This window comes from Plecotus auritus, assembly GCF_963455305.1.
Source record: "Plecotus auritus genome assembly, chromosome: 9".
NCBI classification, from domain to species: Eukaryota; Metazoa; Chordata; class Mammalia; order Chiroptera; family Vespertilionidae; genus Plecotus; species Plecotus auritus.
Window position 1 is genome coordinate 21,951,361 of NC_137783.1, and position 12,430 is coordinate 21,963,790.

Below are 12,430 nucleotides of genomic sequence, written 5' to 3' on the forward strand. Positions count from 1 at the left end.
GATAAGGATGCTGATGACGAAAATAGTATTGTTGTTATTTATTGAACTTACCATGTGCCAGGTACCGATCTAAATATTTTACTTACATTATCTAATTTAATCCTTACAACAACCTGATGAATAGGTGGCCATTCTCATTATCCCATGTGACAAAGAAGAAAAATACAAGTTCATGAATTGCCTAAGGTCAACCTAGGCTACCTCCCTAACACTACTGTTGGCAGTAATCTCTTAGCCTTATGAACGAGGTTGGAGGCAGAGCCACTGCCCTGCCACACACATTTACTCACCGATACCAGGCCATGAGTCAGGACATCTCCATGAGGTTGGGCAGCCTCTGGGGGAGGAGGCACTCAGACCAATGATACTTAGGAAGAGCCTTTTATGGCCCAAACTTACTCTCCCAGTAGGTCCAAGTTGCCCTCTGGGGGCAGAGCTGGGTGTGGAGGGGATAAAGGGATGGTGAATTGAGTGCCATTTGCTTGATTGACACCACTGCCCTCAGTGCAGAACCTTCTCCTTTTCTATATGTTTGATGACTCCTTCATTTCTGCCCCTTCTTCTTCCTCCTACACTCAAATGCAGCTGTTCCCTGGGACTCAGTCTGTGGCTCTGGTCTTTCCCTTCTGCCCCAGCTCCAGCCTTACCACTCTGCACGCTGCCATCCTTCATGGCCAGTGACCTCTTCACCATGCCTTCTGCAGCCACCCTACGACCACCTGAAATGCATACTGTCTGAAGGCAAGCTCCTGCCACCCCCAGCTGGCCCAAGGCCCCTGCTTTTGTTCCTGCCACCACATTGTGGGCCACTCCCTTGCTCTGCCCCACCACACGCAGCTCTCCCCTACCTGCTCCCAGCACTGCTTCCACTCCCATTGTCATCACCCTGGATCAGGCATGAGCTACTACACAAGTGGCCAACCCATCATTTGCTCCCTTGCTTGCCCACCACTCACTCCACTGCCAGGGTAATCTTCTGGAAACACTGTCTTCCCCAGATCAGAAACCACCAATGACCCCTCCGCCCTCAGTACTAGAAGTAGGGGGTCTCGGTGCCCTGCCATGCTTCCTCCTCCACCTGCACAAACCCTCCTCTCTAGGCAAACTCGGTGCCCCTCTGTGCCTTTGTCTGTGCTACCTGCCTGCCTCCTCTGCCTGCTAAGCCATACAGTGCAAGGCTCAGAAGCGTAGGCTTTGGAGTCGGACCCGGGTTTGAATCGGTCTCAACCATTTACTAGCTCTGTGACCTTGGGCAGTTAACCTCTCCGCCGCTCCCTTTTTCCACCTGTAAAATGAAGTACACTGTCTCTCAGGGTGGCCACAGGGTTTAGTCAAGATGATGGTTGTAAAAAAGGAATGCTTCCTGTAAAGTCTGACTATACTAAGTGCTCCATAAACCAGTCTTTGCTGTTGTTACTCTAGCCCTTCAAGTCCCCGTTCGGGTGCCTCCCCCATCACGAAGCCCTCCCTGATCACTGTAGACTATTCCATCCTGATTTCACTGAAATTCCAGGATGTGCTGTCCTGCCCTGCCCTGGGGGGTTCTTCTAGCTGTGGAATCTTAGGCAAGTCCCCTTGTCTCCTGTGCCTCAGGTCCTTCATCTGTAAAATGGGCATGAAAATAGTACCCATCTTTTGTGGGTTGTGTTAGGGTTGAGTGAGGGTTAATATGTGACATGCCTGGCATATAGACAGTGCTGTAGAAATGTTAGGTAGTAGTAGTTTTGCTACGATCCCGTGGCATCTCCTCTACCTGTCTGTTCCTCGTGCTGTCTAATGAACTGTAAGTGCCCTGGGTCCTGGGCAGAGACTCCTACTTCCCTGGGGCCTCTCACAGCAGCCAGCGCTCAGCAGGGCCTGGTGGGCACCTGAGCCTCACCCACTGGGCCTTCCCAACTGGCTGCCTACAGCCACTTGCAGTTCCACTGGACTCTGAGACCTTCAAGGCTCCTTTAATGCCAGGATGCCAAAGTCAGCGGGGGGGAATGGAAGTCCCCAGAGGTGCCTCTCACAAGGCTGTGACCTCCAGAGCCTCCTGCCCTGCCCTTGAATACCTTCCTGTTTCTCTCAGGCCCCTGCCCCCAGGGACTCAGGAGAACCCCTCTCTTCTGCAGCTAGCAGCCTCTCCTCTCCCGAACAGCTGCCCCCCCCAACCCCGACTCAGTGAGGGACCCAGGGCAGAGTGCAGCTACAAGGAGCCAGAGGCAGGATTAGGTGCTGACATGGGCCGGGGGGCCAGTGCTGGGTGTTTATTGCCAGTGCCATCGACCCGCACAGCTCGCTGTTTATCTGTCTTCCTGACACACCTAATTACCCAGGTTGCAGCTGCCAGAGCGTTTGCTCTTCCTAAATCACAGGCTCCCATCCCTCCCGTCGCCCAGGCCTCGGGCCTCTGCCTGCAGAAGGGCTGCCATTGATTTTGCCGTTCCCATTTATGATCTACAAGGCTCCGCATCGCTGCTGCACATTTTACCTTAATTAGTTTATTCTTCTGGGCGTCCCCGGTCAGCCCGGAAGCCAGGAGGCTGGAACGGAGGAAGAGGCTAACAGCACTGGACACCCTACCCCTCTGGCCAGACAGCAACACCCCAGGACAGCAATTTGCTAAGAACAGCCCTTGTTCCCCAGGATGCTGATAGGTGAGCTGCACAAAGGGGTTCCGTGACCAAGCTCACTTGGGAAAGGCTGGATTCAATAAAATGATGCAGGTAATTGATGGCAGGACTTTTCAAAGTTTTAATAGACTCATGTCCATTGTGAAAACTCCAAGAGGGGGATGGAAGGTATGGTCTTCACCGAACTCCAATGATCACAGGCAGCTCACAGAAAACAGGGTTCCACAAAGCACACTTTGGGAAATGTTGTCTTTGGAGTGATGAAGCAAACAGAGGGGGTTAGAGCCACCTTGGGCCCGTTTTCTCCTCTGGTCTAGCTGAGGCAGGAGCTCAGCCACTGAGCATTTTCTCCCCCGGAACGCAGAGGTGCCTATCAGAGCCACGCGGAGCCCCGGCTGCCGGCAGCGGCTCTCTCACCTGGCCCAGGCTCTGGGCAAACGGAACCTCAGTGCTTCAGGGGGACTAGACTAGCTGGAAGGACGAGTCTATAGGGGCCCTGGTTTGACAGAGAAGGGCAAGGGTCACTGACTGTTGGGGGAGGCTGGAGAGCAGGCAGCCTGCAGGGCCACTGGAGGTCCCCCAGGCACCAGGAAGCGATGACAAGGCTGCCACTGCCTCCGGTACAGCCGCGAGGATGGCAGTCTGGGTCCGCAGTCCCTGTCTGCAGTCCTGAAATCCAAAACGCTCGGAAAGCCTCAAGTGCTTTTTTTTTAAGTTTGCAGGAAAATGAGAGTTGATAGCAAAACCTGTCCTGAGCTGACGTGAGCTATTTATGGCTTTATTTATCCCACTTTGTGTGAATATTCATATATTTCACTGCAAAAATATTAATGTGTTTAATTATGGGGTGCCACCCTGGTCCCTGCTGGGCGTGTTATGTAATAAACGGTGTGTGCACTGTTACATTTCTAAACCAGGAAGGAAAAATCTAAATTTCTAAATGCCTCTGACCCCCAGGGATTATGACGAGGGGCTGTGAACCTGGGGGTGCAGAGCTTCTGGTGAACAATTCTGGGTGCCGGACCTGGGGCCAGACTTCAGCGCGATTTCTCCTGTGATTCCCATAGCAACGCTGTGGGGAGGGTGCACAGCTGTCACCCCCGACTCTCACAGAGGAAACCAAGGCTGGGAGGAAAGAAAGAACCGGCCCGGGCCCCTGGGCTCCCCAGTCAGAGTTACACCTGTGCTTCTGTCAGGACTCGGCTCCGCAGTTGCCCCAGGAGCATCCCGCCCAACCCGCAGCAGCTCTGCGCAGAGCCCACTGCAGCTCCCAGCCCAAGACTCCACCTGAACAAACACCTGCCGGTCTCTTGGACCTGCTTCCCACTCTGCTCACAAAGGGCCTTTCCCTCCCAGGTGTCTGGAGAGCATCCCTGAGACCAACTCCAGACCCCGCAGCCTATGCACCAGCTGCCATGGGCTCCTGTGGTGTTAGGCCACCCAGAGAGCAAACCCTATTGTCCTCTCCTGGGCAGAGTCACTGGAGGGGTCCTTTAGACACTGCCCTCACCCACACACACTCACACTCACACTCACTTTCACACATCCACTCATTGTCGTCACACTCACACTCCCTTCACATATGCTCACTCTTACTCTCACTCCTCAACTTCACACATTCACTCTCCCACTCTCACTTGCTTACTCTCACATACTCGTTCTCATTCATTCATTTATTCATTCCCACTCTGATTCTCACAAACCCCTGCAGTGTAGACCTTATGTCCCTAAAGGACCTTAAGAACAACTCATCTATGAAACCGGAATCATTATTTCTGGCTAATATATACCACTTTTGGGGGGGGTGTGCTAGGCTAAACCTTTAATGTGCATAATCACATTTATTCCTCATGGTAAACTTGAATGCAGTTTGCTTCTTTGTCTTAAATATATTTTTATCAATTTCAGAGAGGAAGGGAGAGGGAGAGAGATAGAAACATCAATGATGAGAGAGATCATTGATTGGCTGCCTCCTGCACACATGTGCCCTTGATCAGAATCAAACCTGGGACCCATCAGTCCGCAGGCCAACATTCTATCCACTGAGCCAAATCAGGGAGGGCGTGAATGCAGTTTTTGTCATCCCCAATTACCAATAAGAAAACTGAGGCTCAGAGACGCTAAGCACCTTCCTCAAAGTCAACAACTAAAACCTAGAAGTAGAATCTGGATGGAACTGAGACTGAGCCTTGGGCTGGTTCATTCCAGACCCTGAGGTCTTAACCACTGCACCACACTTCTCCCTTTATGCTAAGCCCGTTGCCTCTCCCCCGGGCCAGCCAGAGAGTCAAGTCCAGGAGCTCTGTCCCCAAGTCCACTCTTCCCCAAGCTCCCTTCCCGATTCCTTTAGCTCAGCTGTGGGCAAACTACGGCCCGCAGGCCGGATCCGGCCCGTTCGGCTGTTCTATCGGGCCCGCGGAGCCGAAAGAGCAGAGGGTTCTCTTGCTCTCCCCTCCGCTCCTTTACTTTGAATTTATATTAGTTCACACAAACACTCCATCCATGCTTTTGTTCTGGCCCTCCGGTCCAGTTTAAGAACCCATTGTGGCCCTCGAGTCAAAAAGTTTGCCCACCCCTGCTTTAGCTGCTCCTCTCCTGTGTTTCCCGTGCAAGTCCTTAAGGATAGAATATGACCCTCCTAAAATAAGAATGCTCCGGGCCTCATGTTTGCAAGAAATAAACTAAGGGTGAGGGCAGAGGGGAGAGCTCTGCTTTCATGGTCTCAGAGGGACTTGAGCTCCTACCACCGGAAGTTTCTCACCATGTCCCCAGGAGGAGCTTCAGGAGGCCATGGACCTCCTACAATTACATATGGCATGTTGTGTGGTGCAGACTCCCTGAGCTCAGGGGCCTTAGCCTCCATCCAGCTCTTGAGGGGGATCAAGATCCCAAAGAGATGGAGACCACCACCCTCTAGGACTCCCCAGTCCTGGGAGCCGGGGCCTCCCAGGGCTGCCTGAGTGCTGATCCTACTGCCACCTGGTTCCCTGAGGGTGGAGGTGACAGACCTGTCAGAGATAAACTTCCAGCCCCTTCCTTGATCAGAACTTGGAGACACACCCAGTTTCTTCTGAGACCCCAATCAGGTCCTGCAATCCAGCAGAGAATTAGGGGACAGCTCCTGGAGAAAGAGACATTCTGGGTTGAGTGTGGGTCCTGAAACAGTGGCAATCCTGGTCTCCCTGCTGATGATGTAGGAGCACGTGCAGACAGTGACATCCCAATGTTGAGACTCACCTCAGACACATAGTAGCAGCAACGTCACTTCAATAGTTTCTGAGGCTGGGCTGGCCATTTTCATAGGCCTCAGAGTCTCTGCTCTCAACTGAAATACCTGAGTGTCCCCAAACACAGGAGTCTTCCCTGCCTGAGTGAGTACTGCAAGAGTGTTCACCTTGAGCAGACGACCCCTCCACTAGTGGCTCCAACCCTGTGGCAGGTACTCTGAGACATAGCTGGGCCCTCGTCCACCAACCTCCCTTTCCTCCCTCTCTCTCCAGGGGTGGCTACGTACACAGACAAGTTGTTCAAGTTCCGCAATAGCAGGTGGGAAGACATCCTGAGCGATGAGGTCAACGTGGCCCGCGGCGTGGCCAGCCTCTTTGCCGGGCGCTCTGTGGCCTGTGTGGACAGGACGGTGAGTTCAGAGGTGCATGGAGGACCTGGGCCGGGAGGTGGGGGAGACCCAGCAATGTGAGAGCTGGAGGGGAGCCAATAGGCAGATGTCCCCAGTCAGAGTGTGGCTCTCAAGAGCAGAGCCAAAGGCTGGACCATCTCAGCGCTCCCAGTGTCTTGCACGTAGTAGGTGCTATGGAGTAACAACCGAGACTTGCAGGATGAGTTACAGTATACTTTCACAACCTTTCTCCCATGAGGCCTCCCAGCAACCAGTGAGGCAACTGGCTAGGTGCTGTCATCTGCTGGACAGTGTCACCAAGGCCCAGCTTAGGGCAGCGACTGGCCTGAGGATCCAGATTGGATTGGTGGTGTGGCCAGGACCTGAATTGGAATCTTCTAGCTCTAAACCTTGTGCATATTAATTCATTCAACTACCATTTGTTAAGTGCCTACTATGTGCCAAGCGTTGAGCCATAGGGCCCCCAGTAAATAGTTATCCAACAAATGAAAGCCTGACAAAGGGGCTCACAGGTGGGTGAGTGGGAGGTTGCCACAGTGCACAAGTACCTCCGTTAATCAATAGCTCTGTCAATATTTCTCTGCCTTGCTGGTCCACCCTACAAGAAGGACAGGGGAAGAAAGGCCAAGTGGAGAGGAGGAGGAGCAGCTGCAGCCATCTGCCCTGGGGGACCACCCCCACCAGGCATGCATCCCAGTAGCCCCGGCCAGAGCTGGAGGCATCCTGTGGAGGTGATTTATCCCTCCTGTCACCTGCTCCCCTGACGCCCCCTCCTTGACTTTACAAAACAGTCGTCACTAAATCAGGGACCCAGCTGCTGCCCAGCTTCCAGGAAGCGGGCAGGGGCAGGGCAGGGGCAAGGGGCTGGCTCACTTCAGGAATGAGATGGCACAGAGGGGATTGGGGATTCAGCGTGAACCTTCACAGCAGGGGCTCCAGGACCTGGGAGAAGGCAGGTGCCAGGTATAAATATTTATTTCTTAACAAGCTGGTGCTGAGAAGAGGAGCCAAGCTGGGCTGTGAAGCCACGTTTAGCCCTGACCTGAATCTGTGCCACCTGGACTCCTGCCTGGTGGGAGGGAAGGGGAGGCAGCTCTGTGAGCGGGCCCCAGAGAGTGGGGAGGGTCTAAGAGGTGCCAGGCCGGCTGCTGCTGGGGACCTGTACTCCGTCTCCTGCTGGCTTCCTGTCTCGGTCTTTCAGGAACAAGGTTTTCCACACTCTGCTAAGGTGGGAACCTTCTCAGAGCTGGTGGGAGGGCCTGAAGGTTAATCACAAAGAGATGCACTCTCTGTCCTAACAAGGTCATCTGCACACCCACACATTTAACCACAGGACAAAGGCACCATGCAAAATGCAAAAAAAAAAGCATTGGCACGCAACACAATAGGCGGGCACTTAGCTGCTCACTCAGTCCCTGCTCAGCCCAGGCCTCAGCGCATCTGCCGCCAGCAGAGGGGTTGCTTTCTGAGTCCGCCACCACCGCGCAGTCCCTGGAGCCTGGGAACTGTGGAAGGGGGGAAGAGGGAGAGGTCAACGCCAGCCTGGAAGTTGAGAGACAGGAATGCAGCGTGGTGTAGAAAAATGCGAGAACAATCATAACAATAATAGCTATCATTTATTAAACAACATGCCCAGCCCTGTGCTGAGTGGTTTATAAGCATCATCTTATTAAATCCTTACAATAAGCCTATGAGGTAGATACTCTCAGTATCCCCATTTTACAGATATGGAAACTAACCCTGGGAGCAATTAAGCAACTTGGCCTTGGTCACATAGTGAGTGGCAGGCAAAGCCAAGAATTGAGTCCTGCCTGCCTGAAAATGAATCAGGTACCCTTTCACTCCTCAGCTACCCTGCCTCGGAGTGAACCAGTATCAGACACAAATTTCTAACCACAAGTCCTATTATGGCATTCACCCTGCGCCTTCCTTAGCCCCCCAGACCCTATCTGGAGCCTTTTAGTCTACCTAGTCAGGGTTTTTCCAAGTGTGGTCCCCAACCAGCATTGTTAGACATGCAAGTTCTCAGGCCCCAACCCAGTCCACCCTCCAGCCCTACCGCATCAGAAATCCTGGGGTAGGGGCCAGCCATCTAGGTTTCAGCTAGCTCCGCAGGTGAATGTGATACAGGCTCAAGGTTGAGGGCCATCTCACCAGATTCATGACTCAACCCTCCCATCTGCGGTTCCCTCCCTCTGCCCTCCAAGCCCTCACTTGTTCTCAGCCCCAAACCTGGAACACTGCCTGCCCTTCATCTTCAGCTGCCTGGTCACTCACCCACCTTTCTGGATCCAACTCAAAGCCAATCTCTTACAAGAAGCGTTCCCTGATCGATAATGATTATGCCTCATGTTTATATAGCATTTTTATCTTTCAAAGACCTTTCACATACATTGTCTCATTTTATCTTCTCAACAGCCCTGCCAGGAAGCAGGGAGAATATGATCCCCATTTAACGTGTGAGGGGATGCAGTTGAAGGGGGTGAGGAATCTGCCCCAGGGCCAGGAGCCAGTTAGGGGGAGAGCCTGGACTAGGATCCAGGCTAATAGCCCTGAACCAGCGGTTCTCAAAGTGTGGTTCCTGGACCAATAGCATCAGCTTCACCTGGGAACCAGTTAGAAACGCAAATTCTCAGAGCCCACTCTGAACGCCCTGAATCAGAAACTCTTGGGACGGAGCCCTACATCCACATTTTAACAAGCCCTCCACGTGTTAGGCTAAATGGTGAGGCCTACTGTCCTAGACCCAACGTTCTAGATCTAGAAACATCTTCCTTTTCCTGGAATGACCTCCATCTCAGCTTCCCAAAATGACTGTGTTCATGTTCACACGTGAATTTCTGCAGCTGTCACGCACCTATGTTTGCCCGCTTAGTCACCCCAATACATTGAAGTCGGGAAGTAGGTATAAGTGAATTTTATAAATATCCTAATTTCTAGCAGAGTGCATCTCAATTTATTTAGGCTTTAATTGCACATTTCTGCATGAAATTGCTAACAGCTGGTAGGGTCAGGAGCCCGTGACAGTGATGGTGACTTTCCCCTTTGGCCCCATTCATTCACTGTTTACCCAATCATTCCACCCACGTATGCTAAGCTCCTGTGATGGGCAAGAACCTCTCACAGTTCTCCCCTCACCATGAAGCCATGTTGTAAAGCTGTGCATTTCAAACTTCCGTGTGCATAGGATCTCCTGGCGGTCTCGCTTCAGCAGATCTGGGTGGGGCCTGAGAGCTCTAACATTGGTGTGATCTCAGATGACACCAATGCTGCTGTTCCAGGGACCCCTTTGAGTAAAGAGGCTTGTAAAGCATCGATTCCCAGGTAGCAGGAGAGAGACTCAGAAAACCAAAAACGAAAGGGTGTCCACGTCCCTAGGCAACGGCATCGCTGTCTCCTCCAGCGATGTCCCCGGGCATGCCCTGCCCTGCCCTGCATTTTACATCCCAGCACCACTCAACCAACTGCCGTGGTTTCCCCACGTACATCATTCTCTGTCTCGTCTCTGCCTGGAAGGTCCTTTCCCCTCCACTTCACCTGGCTGATGCTCCTCTTAGAAAACCTTTTCTGAATTTCCAATGACTAGGTGCCCTTCCTCTGGGGTAGGATCCCCTCTTCTGTGTACCCAGGAAATCTTGTACACACTTTGTCAATCATACTAGTATAGACATGATTATGCCTATGCTAACGTGGGCCCTGATGCCCTCATGGAAATGGACCCCGAAGCCAATGACCTCTCCTGGGGCATTCTGGCGCTCAGAGATGTGGCTGCTGAGGCTGGGGTCAGCAAATATGCAATACCAGGTATTTCTATTTTTATATATAAATAAAATGTATATATAATTGTCTGATTCTTGATGTGTCAGCATCCCCCAGGACACCCTGAGGTCCTTCGTTGGCCTCACCCACCAAGTGGCTCTTAATTAGCTTTCCCGAAGAAAATGGTCCCAGAGAAGAGATAACGTCAGTGACCAGTTAGTTGGAACGGGGTTCTGCCCATGGGGTCAATGGGTAAGAAATAGAAGCAGGCGGGAGCGTTGGAAAGAGGGGCTGACAGAGCACACTCTTGTCTTGAACTCAGCAGTTTCCCTTGCATTGTTTTGTGTGTATGGCTTGCCTTTAAACCTGACGATAAGCAACCTGAAGACTTGAAGTGCATAGAGCAGAGCGCCTTGCACATAGAGCTCAAGAAACACCTACTCTCTGATTAATTGGAGGGAAATGTTGAAAGGGGTGAGAGGAAAGCTAGAAAACTGATTTAGCAATCGTGTGGGTCTCTTGGGGGAGGGGAGGCATCCAGTGAAGAAATAACACCATTATAATGACGGGCAGAACAGACCGTCTCATCAGTGGTGCGGACTACAGACGAGAATGACTACGGCAACAAGGAGCATGCAAAGGGAAAACATTTGAGACGGTGTTATAAAGGCAGGAGCAGTATAATATGTCTTTCTGTATAATGTGGGGAAAACAAAGGAATGGAAGAGGGAAGGAGGACCCCTGCGTATCTGAGCCTCCCGTGCTACCAAGATAGAGGAATGAAGAAGTATAGGGTGGGCAGGGGGAGGGAGATGTCTCAGGAATTTGCTTGTCATCTTGGCTGGAGTGAGCCTGAATGAGAGAGAGAGAGACTGAGAATAATGGGAACTGGTAGATCAATCAATCAGCAAATATTTATTGAGCAGCTACCCTGGCTGGCAGCTGGAGAGAGCTTAGCTGGAGGGAGGCACATTAGAAAATTGTCTATAAAAAGGTGGTTTGGGGAGAGGGAGGGATGTGTTCTTCTGGAACAGAATAGAAAGAGAAGGAGGGTGGCTTTTCTGTGGGACTCCAGGGGCATCATGCCCTCTGTAGCCTCCGTGAAAGGGGGGAAGAGGGAGAGGAGTTGTGCAGAGCACAGCCTGCAAGACCGTTGCACACCAGACCCAGGGGGAAGAACCCCACCCCGTAAAAGAGCTGTGGTCCTGCGAGAGGAGGGGGAGAGCTGCTTTCTGGGGGAAAGACCTCGATGAGCCCAGATGGGCCTGCTCACCTCCTTCCCTTCCTCCTCAGGGCTCCGGACGCTATTCTATCTACATCGCCAATTATGCCTACGGTAACGTGGGCCCTGATGCCCTCATTGAAATGGACCCCGAGGCCAGTGACCTCTCCCGGGGCATTCTGGCGCTCAGAGATGTGGCGACTGAGGCTGGGGTCAGCAAGTATACAGGTATGCAGAGTGACATGGGAGTCTGCGAGCTGGAGGGGTCGGGGGCTGGAGCTGGGGAGGGGCTAGGGTCGTCAGAGACCACAGGAGAGGATAGATGGGTGTCCCTAGGGAGGGAGGATGAAGACTTTACGCCATCCCTCCACCCACAGAGGGCTCCTCCAGCGGTGCCTCTCCAAGGGCTGATGAGACGCCTGGCAGGTGAGGGCTTTAGGGGGCCCCTTGGGGCACAGAGGACATAAGGTGTGAATACCGTAACATCATCCTGTCCTTGGAGCCTTCGCCCCATTCCCTGCTATGACCCACATGACGGGTGCACAGGTTCTGCAGGAGAAAACGGACAAGTCACAAAGGCTGAGGTTTAAAGCATTCTTTATTGCCAAGCAGCAGATGAAATTATTTACTCACATATAAGCAGCCAGGAACTGGGTGCTAGCTAAATCCCTGAGCTTCAGCTGGGTCTCGTCTCGGATAACTGGGCTCAAAGAATTGTGTTCTTGTTCCAAAACCTCTCCAGCACTTTTTTGGAAGGCAAGCTCTCCCTGCGCATTCCTCCCCCACGGCGTTCCCCCCCCCCCCCCCCCCACACACACACACATCTTTCTGGATGGGGGACCTATTGTCAGAGTCTCTGACAGGGAGATCTTTCTAGGGAAGGCTGTTTTTCTAATTCCAGCACGGCTGCTGACTAAACTCTGACAATCTGCCAATAGACTGCTGATGGCAGAGCGATCCAGTTTCCTGTTTGGGGTGCCAGAAATCAGGAAGCCAGAGCTATGCACAACAACTTCTCACGTGAACTCCAGCCTCACTCACACCGCATCCGCCCTCTGGACGGAGACATTCTCTCATTGGTCGACCTTCCCAATATAGCCATCCCAGTCTGTACCACAGACATCCAAGGTGGCAGCCTGCCTGAATCTGAATCCTGGGCCTGGGAAGACCCTGGAGGGGTCATTTGGGCTGCCCCAC

General features: G+C 52.6%; 1 protein-coding gene across 2 annotated transcripts in view; it reads left to right on the forward strand.

Annotated features, from left to right (window-relative positions):
- The window catches only part of CRTAC1 (cartilage acidic protein 1), a 133,996-nt gene that overhangs the window by 89,129 nt on the left and 32,437 nt on the right, over positions 1 to 12,430 (forward strand). For both annotated transcript variants that reach the window (XM_080687441.1, XM_080687442.1), the window contains exons 4-5: positions 6,116 to 6,252; positions 11,305 to 11,461. In XM_080687441.1, coding sequence (XP_080543567.1) covers positions 6,116 to 6,252; positions 11,305 to 11,461 — 294 coding nt within the window. The remainder of the gene's footprint in view (positions 1 to 6,115; positions 6,253 to 11,304; positions 11,462 to 12,430) is intronic.